This window comes from Eschscholzia californica, unplaced genomic scaffold (assembly GCF_041429995.1).
Source record: "Eschscholzia californica isolate CP2 unplaced genomic scaffold, dmEscCali1.0.p SCAF_1, whole genome shotgun sequence".
Lineage (NCBI taxonomy): Eukaryota > Viridiplantae > Streptophyta > Magnoliopsida > Ranunculales > Papaveraceae > Eschscholzia > Eschscholzia californica.
The window spans coordinates 21,642,140-21,657,396 of record NW_028238198.1 but is presented as its reverse complement, the minus strand read 5'-3'; the positions used below and the strand labels follow the sequence as shown (position 1 = coordinate 21,657,396).

The following is a 15,257-nucleotide window of genomic DNA, read 5'->3' as shown; positions in this document are numbered from 1 at the left end:
ATTATGTTGTGAATTAGTCCATGAAGTTGAGGGTTTGAAATAAATACTCCACAACTCTATCGATTCAATGTGTGAGACCCACGATTAGATAGGGTGGAACTAGACCGATATAAAAGCAGTATAAATAAATAAACAATTCATTTTAAAGATGAGTCGTTAGCCATATTGTCCTCATGGAGTACACAGACATAAATTAAAAATGCAATTAATCATGAATGTATTGAACGGTCATTTTTATCAAATGACAAATTGTACGAAAACTGAAAGCGACAAACTATTTCAACAGAACCCTTTAATACATGTAACCATGTAGCAATATTGCTTTTTATATCATAAATGTTTCACACTCTCTACATATAAATATGTATATATGTATGTATATATACTCAAGTGAATAGTTAATTTACCATGATCAAATCTTTGAGCTTTTTCGGGTGAGGGTATATGTGTCCTTGTTATCATAATAATAATGTGTATGATTTGTGAATTTTAGCATGAACATCCACCTCCTTGTTGCTCTGAGTAAGATGAGTTAACAGTAGGCTTGAGGTTCACATCAACCATATCTTCCTGTTTTGTTGATGAGAATGACTCCATCCCTGGCAATGCAGCTGCTATCTTGCGGAATAATGGCTGCAACAAATTCATATGTTTTTATGTGTTAGAATAGTCTCACATTGATAAAGGAAAGTCTCGTGACCAAGTAAATAATATCTAAGGTCTCTCTCAACTCACTAAGCCAATTTGTTTCCACTTGGATGGCCAAAAACTAAGGTAGTATTTTTCTTTGTCTGACTCATCCGAATGAGTGATTTTGGTTAATTTTGAGTCCATTTCATTCAGTTGAGTCATATTCATAAAAGGAGAGAGGAAACAACAAAAACCAACTCAATATATGGTATTATACAAAGTTACAAACAGTGATCTAATTGTTTTGTATTGAATTACTTGGACAGTTGCATTAGTATAGTCTGTTATGCTATGTGATTGTTATGGCTGGCATATACAAATGTTTGATATATCGTTGATATTTCCAATATATTATGAATGCATCCATATTGGATTTGGGTAGTGTTCGTTTCTTTTCCTCCGACAAATTTGAAATCTGACTTGTGGTCTAATTAACTTGAGTTATATTTCAAGAATGTTTGATTTTGTCTGACTCACAATGTCTAATTATGTCGCAATGGTTAATTTGGGCTGGTTCTAGATCTATTTAAGTCAAAGGAATCCAAACAAGTCAGGCTAGTTGGATTAGACAAATAGGAAAAAAACAAATACCACCTTAGCCTTGGATAAGAAAATAGGTATCTAACCTTCAATGCACAATTAAAAACGACAGAGACTATATATATATATATATATATGCAATCTTTTCAACATTTCTTCCTAATGAGGTTTAAGGAATCCATTGTTTGTTACATATGCAGGTTAAGAACTGATAATGTACACTTCTTCTCTTTGTAAACTAAATTCTGTAACACTATATTTCAAAAAGGGGCAGAGTTGAAGAATAGAAACTAAGTTGTTTTTGTACCTTGATATTAAATCCTGCTTTAGCACTAGTTTCAATGAACATAACGCCACTGTCACGTGACTTGCTATCCCCTTCATCTATTGAAACTTGCCTGTTTTTGTCAATCATTACAACATAGATTGAGAAGATATTCTTAGTTAAGAAAATGTAGATGAAGTTTCAAGGGAAAGTTAAGGTGTCAAAAAACTGAAAGCTAGAACAATGATGTAAGCTAAAGGTTCTGATTTCTAATTTAGGTTGAGATGATATATCATATACCAGAGTTCAGTTCTAAAGATCACTAACATCACGAGTCACATGTCAATGTGCCGATAAATATAGAAAAACGAGCACAAAATATCAAACGTAATTTATATTCAAACTGTTCCGCCATTTGTGTTTTTTTCCTCTTCATGAACGCTTCATAGATCGTTTTAATATCAAAGTACGAACAAAAAGCCTTCTTAATCCATTTTGCGAAATTTAATATCACGAAACAAACACGACATTATGAAGTCAACTTGCTATGAACCAGTTTTTATGGATGATAGTTTCACAATGGGGGAAGGGTTCAACTAAAATTCCATATGAATCAACAAGGTAAAAGAAGCAATTCATATTTTGTTGCTAGAGATGAAGTCAAGGTTGCTGCCCAATAAAGGAGTACTGTATATTACCTTTTATCAATAAGATCAGTTTTATTGCCAACAAGGACAATAATGACATCGCTGCCTCGCTCTGTGCGTACCTCCTCAATCCACTTGGAAGTGTTCAAAAAAGACTGCCGATCTGTATCATATTAGAAAGAAATTTTCAGAATGCAACTCAACTTCGCTTGTTTCACATCCATGTCTCAAACACAATTTATGTACATTACCAAATATTTGTCAAGACTATATATTTATAACTTCCTACAATATATTGAAAATTTGAAGGAAATAAAAACTAACCTTTTCACCTTATATTAGAATTGAAAACAATAACAACCATTGGACCTAATATCCAGTGGGTTCAATCTAACCCCGAAAAGGAATCATGGCAAGTCTTATCTTCTATGGAAAAAAGTTACAGCAAATGCAGAGTCGATATTGGGGATGGATAGCTAAATTTTATCAACTCAGTGAATTGGGCTAACCCATCTGTATCCAAAATCTTACTTATTGGCTCACTTCCAGTTCCTCTTCTAATGGATTCATAATAATATCTGAAGTAGATTAAATCTTTAAAGAAGATAAAAGACAGTTCTCGGTACTCACTAGATACATCATATACGATTACTGCAACAGAAGAATCCCTAATGTAACTTGGGATGAGACTCCTAAATCTCTCCTGCCCAGCGGTATCCCTGTATACAATATGAACTTCAGAGAATGATAGTTGTTCAACGCAAACGAGATATGAAACAATTTGAAATGAAAAGCATTGAAGCAAATATGTAGCATAATGATTAATCAGTAGGCTGATATCGAACAAATTTTTAATTTGAACTTATAACTCGTTTTTATCTCAAACTCTCAGATAGCAGAGGGGGTGGTATGACAAAAAGTGATGTCTGTATCGCTAGGTTAGGAAGCCTGATAAACGATACAACAGGTTTTCTTTATCCAAGAAAGCGACGTGGGTTCGGATAAGTATGATCAAATTAGAAACCGTACTAGTATACACACTGTATATATATATCAAACATTTCATCGCTATTCTCCAACAGCATGTGAAAGAAATAAGTATATAATTGGACAAGCAAGGTATCTAACAGAACAAGGAGTGCAAAAATGGTCAAACGAAACTAGAAACGCTTCTTGGATAGGAGTACGTAACAGAACAATGATCTCATTTCAGACAATCCTCCGAAACCCATTTCTTTACAGACTATCATGTTCATAAGATGTTTCACTAGATTAAAAAAAACAACGAGAACTCTTTTGCTTCCATGCTTGATGAATTGCAAGCAAATTCTTCTGACTTCAAGCAGATTTTATAAGGAAGCACAAATATATAGATAATTTGACTAACCAGGTAAGAAAGACTCCTACCAAAGCTGCAAACGTATTGTTCGATCTTCAAGGTACATTGTCTTCGAGAGAAAATCAATGCCGATTGTGGCCTGTAATTTAATTAGCAAACAAAAACGATGTTAGGAACAAATGCAGTAATTCAAATACATTGTGGCCTGTAATTCAAATAGAGAATCAATTCAGCCTTATTGGCTACCTTCCTCGATTTAAGCTAGATTTAGTTTTCATTTCTAAAAGAAGTCTTCAACTACAAACTCAGATCAGTTTCAGATATCAATCCTGACTAAACTTCTATGGAGTCCAAATCGTTGTAAAATACGCAGTCAACGATGTCCTTGAAATGATGCCTTGTTTCAAAATGAGGTTTTCAACATTTTATATTGTTTCATGCCTAGCTACTTGCTAATAATATAGAATCCATTTTCTTCTAATAAAGAAATTTACTTGAGACTACTTCCTCTTAGATTCCCTAGTAGACAATAATAAAAGGAAAATATTAAAAGACGTGCAACCGGACCAGATCAAATCAAAAGTTGAACCTTTCTTCCAAAGCAAAATGAGCATTTAAATATTGAAAATATTTGATGAATGAAACTTTCAATCTACACTAATTTAAACCTTTTCAATCTTCAATTATCAAATGAAATATAATATGAGAATTTTCTATTCCAATACAAAGAATCCCATAATATGCGAAATTCTCACGATCCAATTCATATTAACTCGAAATTATAATCACAACAAACTAATAATTACTATTTTCTGGACGTTACCTATCAAAACCCTAAAATTCGATTAAGAACCCATGAAAATTTCAATCAAAAGCACAAGAATTTGAGCGAAATTCAATCCAGAAAATTAGAATAAGCAATTAAGAAACAAATTTAATAAAAAATTGAAATGAATCAAATAGGGAGAAGATGAAATCGGATCTTAATGAAGTCAAATTTTGGTAGATACCTGATAAGTAGTATCGAATTTATCGTACATAAAACGAGTGATGATACTGGTTTTACCAACAGATTGATCGCCTAAGAAAACCAGTTTGTATTTGGCAAGAGGAGAGACAACCGCCATTTCTTCTTCTTTCTCTCTGAGTTTCTCTCTCTCTCTCTAGATCTGAGATCTGAAACAGAAAGGAAAAGAAGAAGAAAACAGAGAGAGATAAAAATGAGTCGTTGGTTTTATATTTGGGAGAAGAAAGACTTGAAACCACCATCCACGATGAAGGCGCGGCAAGACTTGACCTTTAAATTTGTATACCGGTTTTGCCCCTCAATGCTAGGGTTGGGAATCTGGACGGACGGTTCGGCCCCAGACATACCAAGAGTCCGGCCGGGTAAATCCGGGCAACCTAGCATGACGACTACTAAATTTTTCAGGCGGATGTCAACACTTGGTTGCCCCCAAGTGGTTGATAGTGTTAACATAAACTCCAAAAACTGGAGGTCCCAGATCGGTTCCCAGAATTTAAGCCCATTTGATTAGTGGTTTATTTTAGATACTTATCACATCTTGATGATGTATTAATGTCATGTAATGACTAACGTAGATCGTAGTCATTTTACAAAAAGAATCAGGCGGGCAAAACATTGCAATAGCGCAATGGGAAGTTTTATAAGCGCTTCCTGTACGTGTAACGTGTTATAAGCACCTCCTCAGCCCTCCCTTCACAAACTCCCTCTCAAATTTGAGAAATGTTACATACACTTATCATTTGTACCTGCCACACTCTCATCTCCTTTGACTTCAACAAAAATTACCTTAGGTGTGAGTGTGAGTGTGAGTGTGAGTGTGAGTGTATGTAACAATAATAGTGAGTGCATTTAAAATTTCTCCTCAAATATGCCTTGAGAGAGGCGTCTATAACATCTAGGTGCGCTTTTAAAACTTCCCTAATGTAGTGCAATTCATGCTTCTAAATGAGGATTTTTATGTCAATCTTTTCATGTTTAATGATAATAGTAGACTTAAAGAAAAATTGCAAAACTATTTAAAAGACAATGACGAAACCATACCAAACTTGAAATTGGACACTTGTGAAGGATTATTTCTCTTTCTAAAAAAACAAAAATTAAGGTCGTTCATCTCAATCTCAGGTCGAATTTGACAACTATCGTCTACTTGTGATTCCAAGGTGTTGACATAAACTCCAGAAAGCCCTAGAGGTCCCAGGTTCGAATCCCATAGAAGGTGAAATCTTTGGTTATTTGAATTGGGATTATTAGGGTGTAAATAATGTTTTTGGGCTTTAGGCCATGTATAGTTGGGCTATAGGCCCGGTGTTGTTAGTGTTTGAGTGGGCGGTTATCAAACTTATCACATTTATGATGTATCAAGTACCAAATGTAACGACTTACGTAGATCGTAGTCGACTTCCAAAATAAATAAATAAATATTGAATAAAAAAATTTGAAAAAAAGTTGGTTCCAATTCCTACATAATAGAATATAAAACTCACACAAACCACACAATCATCAAATGGTACATCTTGGTGGATAAGACTTGATGTCAAATGTCAATTAAATATTGCATTTATGTCATGTTGAGAGAATTCATAACATAACATACATTCTGTCCCAAACATTCTCCTAATTCTTCTCATTACCACAAATCTAGCATCAAACTGACAGCAACAAATCTTTTTAGTAAGTATATCAGTTAAAACAGTCATATTCTGTCTGACAACTTCGGCCGGCATAATCACAATAGTTAAGAGTTTGATTATCTCTTCCTAGATCTTGCCCGTCCAATTCAGATACCAAGATTTCTCCTGACTGAATTATCAGACATAGTAACATTTTTCTTTCTGTGTCTAAAAATTGTGACAAATCACGAGCTTTTAGCTGTTATGTATGAACATGTCAAAATAGCCTAACAGAGACACAAGTTGGATTAGAAAAGCACGTAGAACTTGTCCAAACCCTCTTGCTTCAAAAACATGGAGGAAACCCAACTACCGAAATTTAATGGTTTTTCTATCACAACCACAATTCCCACCTCAAGTATTTAATCAAACAAGGCCCATACTACCTTCCATTTTGTCACTTCATTTCTTGTTTGTAATTTTTTTTCTTGTATATATAAACATTTCACTTCTTATACTTGGAAATATTGTTTTGTTGATGAACTTTTTCCATCTGCACATTTGAAGTATTAAGGTATCAAGAAATTATTTGTACATTGTCATAATGAAGAAGATCAATAAGCAAAAAGATCTTGGCCGGAGCGATTTTGATGCTAGTATTGATTATGTTCACGGTCGAGATATAGTTGTTATCGACAAATTTCCGACAATCATAGAGAGGATAGAGAAGGAGGAGCAGTCTTGGTAAGTACATATTGATTGTTCCTCTAGTATTTTCTTTTAGACGAAGTCTTCAAGAAAAATATATAGATTTTTTTTCATTTACTTCAAGAAAACCTATAAAATTTTGAAGCCTTTACTAATATTATATGACTTGAGATTGTGAAAAATTCTAGAAAAAAACAACTAATCTTTGTTTGGTCTTGTCCCATCCACTTATGTGGAACTCTAATAAGTTCATATTTTGTTCAGAGACGAAACCACTTTTTATTTCAATTCATACCACAATTATATTTCTTCAAACGAACACATTTTATTTAAACAAAATTTTCCTTTATTGAACTATCTAGGTTTACTCAGAGATCTCCCTGCTTTGTTATTATCTAGGTTTCCGAAATCTCAAAACCCTACAGATCTAACCATTCAAGTAGATGGCTTCAACTTCTATTTACACAAGGTAAGGCTCGACATTTACACCCAATTATTTACTATTTATTATTCGAACTAGTCCATATAACAGATGAGTTCGAATCTAGTGGTGTCACTCGGGCTGAGTCAGGCCACTGTGGGCAATATGCTGGCTCGAGTACCATAATCACCGGCACTCTAGGGGGTTTGCCTGTCACAGGGCAGACCTCGTTGGGCCTCAATCAGGCCTAGCCCGTACAGGACATAGGCTAGCACCTCATTTGTCTGGCTCGGTTCACACCACTATGCACATCCAAATTGTTCTCCACGTACGTATTGTATACTTACAACAACAGTTGTGCACCGTATTCGTATATGTGCAGTACATATTGATATCACGGAGCGAGTACATAAGTCGATTTGATTTTCCACCGTCAACCCCAAATATCAGCTACACTTTAGAGCTTGAAAACTTCCCCGGTGGATCAGAGACGTTCGAAATCGTTCTGAAATTCTGTTATGGTCTCCCTGTAGACTTAACTCCTGAAAATATAGCTTCACTAAGATGTGCATCAGAGTACCTACAAATGACAGAAGAATATGAAGAAAACAATCTCATTTCAAAAACAGAAGCTTTTCTCACCTTTATAGTTCTTTCTTCATGGATAGAAACAATAACAGTTCTTCAGTCTTGTGAATCTCTCTTTCCTTGGGCTGAAAATCTCCAGATTGTTCGAAGATGTTGTGATTCAATTGCTTGGATGGTATCTAGAGATCAAAAGTTGACAACCCGGGATTCAATTAATGATGAAAGATGGTGGTTTCACGACGTTTCGACACTTAATATTGATCATTTTGTTCGAGTTATAACTGGAATTAGAGTAAAAGGGTTGAAACCAGAAACTTTAGGTGCTTGTATTACAAACTACGCCGAGAAATGGTTGACAAGCATTGACATAGAGACTTTAGAAGAACAGAGAGAATATGGGTATTGTGAGAAAAATGAGTTAGAATTGAGTAAAGAGAATTTAGAAGGAAATAAGGCAAAAAGAATGATGATAGAGAGCTTACTCACTATTCTTCCTCCTCAAAAAGAATCTGTAACTTGTAAGTTCTTGCTGTGGATGTTGAAGATGGCTATTGTTTATTCGGCGTCACCGGCAATGGTTTCAGAGCTTGAGAAGAGGGTTGGAATTGTTCTGGAAGATGCCAATGTTGTTGATCTTTTGATACCTAGTTACACAAATGCAGATGATCAAGAGAAACTTGGAGAGTGAGTACTCTTATTCTTCCCCTTTTTGAGTAATTACTACTTGGTGTGTTTTTTCCTCATCTTTTTATCTGACTCGTCTGAATCTAAATCTGAAATGGCTGACTCAGTTGGACCCTAAATTAGCGTTTCAGATGAGTAGGAGGAAAACCAACATCCTGAAATCTGAATCAAGTCAATCCAAACCACGAGTAAGATTACAGATCTGACTTAGGAAAAAAACAAACCCGACCTTAGTCCGAAAGTAGTGATACCAACCAACCTTGCTGTTGCTGACCACAGCTGCTGACCATGGTAATGTGGATCTATGTGGATCAACTGATTATTCTTGATGTCTTACATTAGGGTGGGAATGGGGTCCAGCGCAGTAGTTTAAACTTTGGGCCGGGAGACCAGCGAATAACTAAAAAGCCCGCTCCACTTGGTTAGTACCTGTAGTTTAAACAATGCGGCTCATGAAAGATTGTTCTTTCTACCACAAAACTAAACTTTGGATTACAATTCCTACAATATTCGCGATGCTAATTTTGTCTAAATTGTTTCATCCATGTCAACTAAAAAAGGTCTCCGATGGGCAATAACATCAAGTACGATATCGACATGGTACATCGGATTGTTGAGTATTGTTTAATGCACGAACAACAACAACAACAACAGCAGAAACAATTACCAAAAGTTGCAAAACTATTAGATGGTTATCTAGCAGAGATTGCAAAAGACCCAAATCTTACCATTGCCAAGTTCCAAATGCTTGCTGAAACCTTAACTGAAAATGCTAGAATCTGTCATGATGGATTATACAGAGCAATTGATACTTATCTGAAGGTAACCCTTTCCTTTACTTCATTGGGATGAAGATGCCTATGAACCCACTCTCTCGATCGTCCTAAATGATCTTGGTTTTCTTTTCAGACTCACCCGGAACTATTGGAGCATGACCGACGAAGATTGTGCAAAGTAATGAACTGTGAGAAGCTTTCTCTTGATGCCTGCACACACGCTGCACGGAATGAACGCCTACCCCTTCGGATTGTCATGCAGGTAATATTTTACCTTCTTCACAAATCATAGTTACTATGTCAATAATCCCATTTGGCCAAAGGAAAGTCTCTGAACTAACAGTATAGTACTCTAGAACCTCTTCCACTATTGCCGAGCAGGTTTGATTGGATGCCCACAAACTTAATATGGTATAACTGTATCAGTGTTAGGTCCGCATGTGCTAATCCCACGATTACATGTGTTCCTTGCCACCTAGCAAAAAGGCATGTGATGAGCTTGAAAAACACCACAACTGAGAGGACATGTGAGAATTATCACACATGGACCAAGAGAAGTCTCGGGACCAACAATATAATATCCTAAGACTTCTCCACTCATTGTCAGTTGGTTTGCATTGAATAACCACAAAGCTAATATGGTGTCAGAGCTAGCCCGCAAGTTATAGGCCCAATGGCCGCGCGTGATCCATGTCACCGAGCAAAAGACACAAATTAGGCTCAAAGTACACTACACGTGAAGGGTTTTTGAAGTAGCCCCACATTGAGCAAGCGAAGTCTCAAAACCAACAATATAATATTCTAGGACCTCACAACTCGTAGCCAATTGGTTTTAAGTTGGATACGTACAGACTCAATAACTACATTCACAAACTCTAACTTTTGAACTGTGAATGAGTGAATCTACTCCAAGAACCCGCAGGTCACACGTTCAGTACTCGATGGAGGTGGAAATCCATCATTTATTGACTTCTGGTATAAAGGGTATCAATAAAGTAAAGGTAGGAATAAATGGGTTTCCATGCCATTCAAGATAGCCTAAGGGTCTTTAGATGGACTTTAAGGTCCAAGATATCTTAAATGATCATAGTTATAGTGTTTATTCAATTCATGATGTATCTTCATATTATATATTCACGATGTATCAATGTCATATAATGAATGTAATGACTCTTTGAGTCCTTTGTCAAAAAAACATTAGAATTTTCACCTCAGAGGGATAGTTAAGTTGTGATTTGTAGGTTCTGTTCTCAGAGCAAGTAAAGATGAGGAAAGCAATAGATGAAAAAGAGATGATACCTAGTGACACCTTCACCGAGCAGTTAACCAATTTGTCATCTACCAAGAAAGAGATCAATACAATAAAAGCTGAACTGGTGAAGGTAAGGATGGTGATTTCAGAGCTGCAACATGATTACAGTAACCTGCTAGAGGAATTCCAGAAGTTAATCATCACCAAGCAAAAAAATGTATCAAGTTGGAATACAGGATGGAAGAAAATCAAGAACTCTACCTTCTTTCATGGAAAAGCAGAAGACGTTCCTTTAGGAGAAGAAACACCATACAGACAAGTTCGTCGTCACAGTGAGGGACGTCGAAGAAGGTTCTCATTGTCCTAACTCCTAAGAGTCTCTATATCATTTGGTGTAAATAGAGCACCTACTAGAAACATAAAATTCAGAATACAAAATACTACTGTCTTGTATAAGTAAGAAAAAAATGTGAAGATTTATTTATGCTCAACTTGGATATAGTTCGATAAATCATCCTCATCAAACCAAACACATCTTGATATTTCAGTTAAACAACTGAAACAAATCATCAAGTCCTAGTTTCTGTTTAAAGTTGGTGTTTATAAATAAAATTAAATAAAAATGTATCTAAGCTGAAGTGAAGATCGCTTGAGAAAACCAAAAAGTAGTAAAAAATCAATGCCCAAACTTATGTTGGCAAAGATAACCCTACTGAGTTTCATTTCATGGCAATCTGAGCTACAACCAAATCTTAGAAGCTATCTTTCGAGCTAGAAAATCAACTATTTTGTCAAGTGAATGCTGCTCCATGGAAACTTGATTGTACTAGTGTTGCGTTCATCACGGTTGTTACAGCCACCTCTATAGGTGGATTGCTTCACGAGGTGGTACCTATTGGCTCCCTTTCCATAGCTGGAACGCCTGTTAGACTTGTATCCGTTCTGTCCCTTTACAGATTGCTTCTCAGCTTTATCATCTTCCTTTCCGTCAAGCCAATGTGACTTCACTTCTCCCTCTTCAACAATGCTTGACTTTGACTGCTTGTTCATTGCACTCTTATCTTCTTCAATTATACGGATGGAGTACAAGTCTTGACTCTTGAGAAATAGATAAAGAGTGCTTTAGGGTCACATAAGCTTTCTTGTAGTCTGGTTTCGCAATCAAAAGTCCTCTTTTCTTCTTTTTCCCTTCCATGTTCAGAGTTGGAACTTCTTCAACATCAAATCCATAGAGTGATTGATTTCAATCTTTCAATCCAAAAAAAGACATACTATTAAAACGACGTTTGTCAAAAAAACTTCAAAACTGATAATCGAAGAACAAATCAAAGGGAGCGAGAGTGTGGTACCTTTGAAGCTGAAGGAATAGTCTTGAGGGCAATCTCCTTGATGCTGTTAAAAGATGTGGGCATAAGAAGCTTAATGGGGAAATTAGCAAAATTGACGACCCTTCTTCCCAACCTGCTTCCCATCTAATCCTGTTACTTATTTGCCTTTGATGTAATAAGACACTTATCAGTCCCTATAATCCCACATTCATGACAAAAGTCGAAACCACCCAAAGATCCTTAAGGTCATGTTTGGCGCGCGGGAATCGCGTGGGAATGGAATGTGATTCCTGGGAATCACAATCCTGATATTGTTTGGCTCGTGGGAATGCAGTGGGAATCCTATTCCCGGGGGAATAGAATTCCCTCAAAATGGGGTAATAGCAAACCCAGGGAGGGGGGTGGGTTTGTGATTCCCATTCCCGGGAATGCTTTGTTTTAATATTTATAGACCAAATTATCCTTAATAAAATATTAGAATGACTATTATTAAAATCGTCCTCCACACAATATCACAACTAAAAAAATTAAAAACCTATGGTTAGCCACCACCATAGCAATACTTTCTCTCGCTCAAATGTAACTTTTTCTCCCTCTCTAGTTTTTTCTCTCTTCTCTTTTTATTTTTTCATTACAATCGATTTCATAATGTTTAAAAAGAAAAAAAATTTAGTCATGACCTTTATTTATTTTAAATATTTTTTTTTAAATGGTCAGCGTCCCTCGAACCTTTGACCTCCGAAGTGGAAGATTATACCTTTTACGACTCCAACCAAAGGTTGTTGGCATTTTAGATACTATTTAATCGGTGTGTCATGTTACTATTTCATATCTGCAATTTTGAATAAATAATACTGATTAAAGTACATAATAAAATTGACGTTTTATTTATGTAGTTTAAGGATATAATAGGAATTTTACAAAAAATTATATTCCGATTCCTACACGAACCAAACACCAAGTTAGGAATCTATCAGGAATCGAATTCCTATTCCTGGCCAAACCAAACATCAAACTGAATAATCTGATTCCCGGGAATCGTATTACGGGAATGTGATTCCCGTGAATCACATTCCATTCCCGTCCGCCAAACATGGCCTAAAGGCTATCCAGGTTTGGGATGGTCAAAGAGCTAGTTGAAATTATGTAAACTTTAAAAGGCTACCCACCCCTGGATCGCGATAATGGGACCCATCTACACACTCAACAGATACACATTGAGTAAGAAGCCCCATCAATACACTTGGGGTGGGTTATTGGTTCAAAGTTCAGGAATTTCAAAGTTCAAAAGTGTCTGAATTCTAGTTATCATTTGTTATTCTTCAAATGCATATACGATTATCACTAAATGTTAGTTGATCGGCATTAACCTGAACTGAAAATGGAACACTCTGAATAGCTCGGTCAATATCTAAGATGCTATTTCATCAAACAGTCCCCAACAATTTGGAAGTCATTTTTATACTGTTAAGTTTGCGGTCATCAAATACAAAACCAATTGACAATGAGAGGAGAGTACCTAGACATTATATGTTTGGTTGGTAGATACCCCTTCTCCCATGTGGGATTATTCTCACACGCCCCCTCACGTGTTGCGTATTTTAGCCTAACACGTGTTTTTCTTTCTTTTCGGGTGACGTGGAGCACGTGTGGCTTTTGTAAACCAATCACGTGCAGGCCTAGCTTTGGTACCATGTTAAGTTTGTCGTCATCCAACTCAAAACCAATTGGCAGAATGAAGAGGACCGTTGCTACATACTCCTCCCATGTGGACTATTCTCCCATATATGAAAAAAAAAAACTACCTAAATAGAGAACACAAGAAAGGTAAGTAGACAAAAGTATACTTCACTATTATATCATCAGAGCATCTCCAAACGTCCAACCTCTATATTGGCATAATCTCTATATTTTCACTCCTTAAATAGAGTTTCACTCCAAACGCAAAACACTATTCAAGTCTCTATATTGGCATCTTTGTTGTTTTATTAGTTTTAAATTTATAACTTATTATTTATATTACTTATAACATCTAAAATTTGATAAATTAAATATAATTAATATAGATTACATATAAAAATATTATATTAAAAAATACATATAATATTAGAGATATTACAATGCGTACGTTACTACAAATCTTAGAGATATTACAATGCGTACATTACTACAAATTACAAAAATATAAACTAATATTGTTACGTAACTACTCCGGTAAAATTAGTTTGTACTCCGGTAAGTCTCCACCTTCGCCTCCACTTCTAGATTCGCCTCCGTCTACACCTCCATACCCACCTTCGTCTACACCTCCATACCCACCTCCGTATCCACCACTTCCGTATCTACCAATTTTGTATTTTGTTACGTATTTTATGTTTATTAATAAAATTTTAATTATGGCCATTTATAATTATATAATTAATTAAATAGTATTATTAGTTTACTAGAATACAAAAGTAATAGGACACAAGTGTCAATTCATAAAAGATATTAAGGACTCAAGTATAAATTTTATGGCAACCAAGGACCAAAAATCTATTATGTCAAATCAGCTCTATAATATAAAGAAGTGAATAGTGAGCCTTCACATGTGAAGGCTCACTATTCACCATTCTCTACATTATAGAGAAGTAGAGGAGCCTTTGGAGCTCCGAAATCTCTATTTATGAAGAAATAGAGCACGTTTGGAGATGCTCTCAGTGAGGAATTTTCACGAACACTTCATATGCATCTATAAATAATGAGCCTTTGATATCCAAATCTTCAATCAAATGATTCTTCAACCAAAATCAAAATCTTTTTGGGTCTCATGAATAATGATTTTCACAATTTTTGATCCACAGACGATCAAGAGCGAAAAGAGAGAGATTTAGTACCTGATATGCTATATGCAGCAGCAAGAAAGACTTTTTCGGACGTCGGAAGAAAAGAGAGGATTTAATCAAAATATTTACAATGATTGAAGTACCATTTTGTTAAACTTTAATTCCAATTTCACCCTCAGCATGAGACCAATTAGGGAATGTGACCCCTATATTTGTCTAATGATTTAAAATAGCCCCAAGGCCATTGCATTAATTTGTTTCCTTCCTTGAAACTTTCTCTTGTCGAAAAGGATTACAGACGACCAGTCAACCATCTTGTCGGTGAGAATAATGTGATCTTCAAAATGAATTTGGAAAAACAAAAAAGAAATAAGGGCCAATGACACAAAAGAACTTCACCAGACTTTCAAAAGCTAGAACTCGGGTGAATCAGGACCGACGACAAAATCATCAAAAGAGCAAATCTAGCAGTTCAGAGAGATTCAACTTACTAACCAGAAGAAATGAAACAGAAACTTGGTAAATAATAGGAGGATCATGGAGATTACTTGGATAAT

At 35.7% G+C, this 15,257-nt stretch overlaps 2 protein-coding genes, 1 long non-coding RNA gene and 1 pseudogene across 4 annotated transcripts; 1 reads left to right on the top strand and 3 right to left on the bottom strand.

Annotated features, from left to right (window-relative positions):
• Window positions 1-193: 193 nt before the first annotated feature.
• Window positions 194-4,761, bottom strand: LOC147565117 (ras-related protein RABH1e). Its single transcript, XM_086651621.1, has 6 exons — window positions 4,492-4,761; window positions 3,550-3,620; window positions 2,773-2,861; window positions 2,194-2,305; window positions 1,538-1,628; window positions 194-633 (listed from the first exon to the last, which is right to left on the bottom strand). Exons 1-6 carry the CDS (start codon window positions 4,606-4,608, stop codon window positions 490-492), a joined length of 624 nt encoding a protein of 207 aa, XP_086507747.1. The 5' UTR covers window positions 4,609-4,761; the 3' UTR covers window positions 194-489.
• A 1,581-nt stretch (window positions 4,762-6,342) lies between these two features.
• LOC147565115 (BTB/POZ domain-containing protein DOT3-like) lies at window positions 6,343-11,058 on the top strand. The gene is made up of 6 exons (XM_086651622.1): window positions 6,343-6,862; window positions 7,226-7,295; window positions 7,630-8,519; window positions 9,080-9,341; window positions 9,429-9,557; window positions 10,537-11,058. Exons 1-6 carry the CDS (start codon window positions 6,723-6,725, stop codon window positions 10,912-10,914), a joined length of 1,869 nt encoding a protein of 622 aa, XP_086507748.1. The 5' UTR covers window positions 6,343-6,722; the 3' UTR covers window positions 10,915-11,058.
• LOC147565116 (uncharacterized) lies at window positions 7,132-8,441 on the bottom strand. The gene is made up of 3 exons (XR_015230113.1): window positions 8,318-8,441; window positions 7,890-8,014; window positions 7,132-7,789 (listed from the first exon to the last, which is right to left on the bottom strand). It is a non-coding gene; the product is annotated as an uncharacterized LOC147565116 (long non-coding RNA).
• Window positions 11,003-14,818, bottom strand: LOC147565114 (uncharacterized; annotated as a pseudogene). The gene is made up of 4 exons (XR_015230112.1): window positions 14,752-14,818; window positions 12,974-13,680; window positions 11,884-12,114; window positions 11,003-11,795 (listed from the first exon to the last, which is right to left on the bottom strand). The product of XR_015230112.1 is annotated as an uncharacterized LOC147565114 (transcript).
• Window positions 14,819-15,257: the final 439 nt, after the last annotated feature.

Coding starts and splice junctions, on each gene's coding strand:
- LOC147565117 (XM_086651621.1), bottom strand. CDS start 4,608: ATGGCGGTTGTCTCTCCTCTTGCCAAATACAAACTGGTTTTCTTAGGC. Junction 2,306..2,772: donor AATCGTATATGATGTATCTA/GTGAGTACCGAG, acceptor AATATGATACAG/ATCGGCAGTCTTTTTTGAAC. Junction 634..1,537: donor AAGCAGGATTTAATATCAAG/GTACAAAAACAA, acceptor AATTTGTTGCAG/CCATTATTCCGCAAGATAGC.
- LOC147565115 (XM_086651622.1), top strand. CDS start 6,723: ATGAAGAAGATCAATAAGCAAAAAGATCTTGGCCGGAGCGATTTTGAT. Junction 7,296..7,629: donor TCAACTTCTATTTACACAAG/GTAAGGCTCGAC, acceptor GTATATGTGCAG/TACATATTGATATCACGGAG. Junction 9,558..10,536: donor CCCTTCGGATTGTCATGCAG/GTAATATTTTAC, acceptor TGTGATTTGTAG/GTTCTGTTCTCAGAGCAAGT.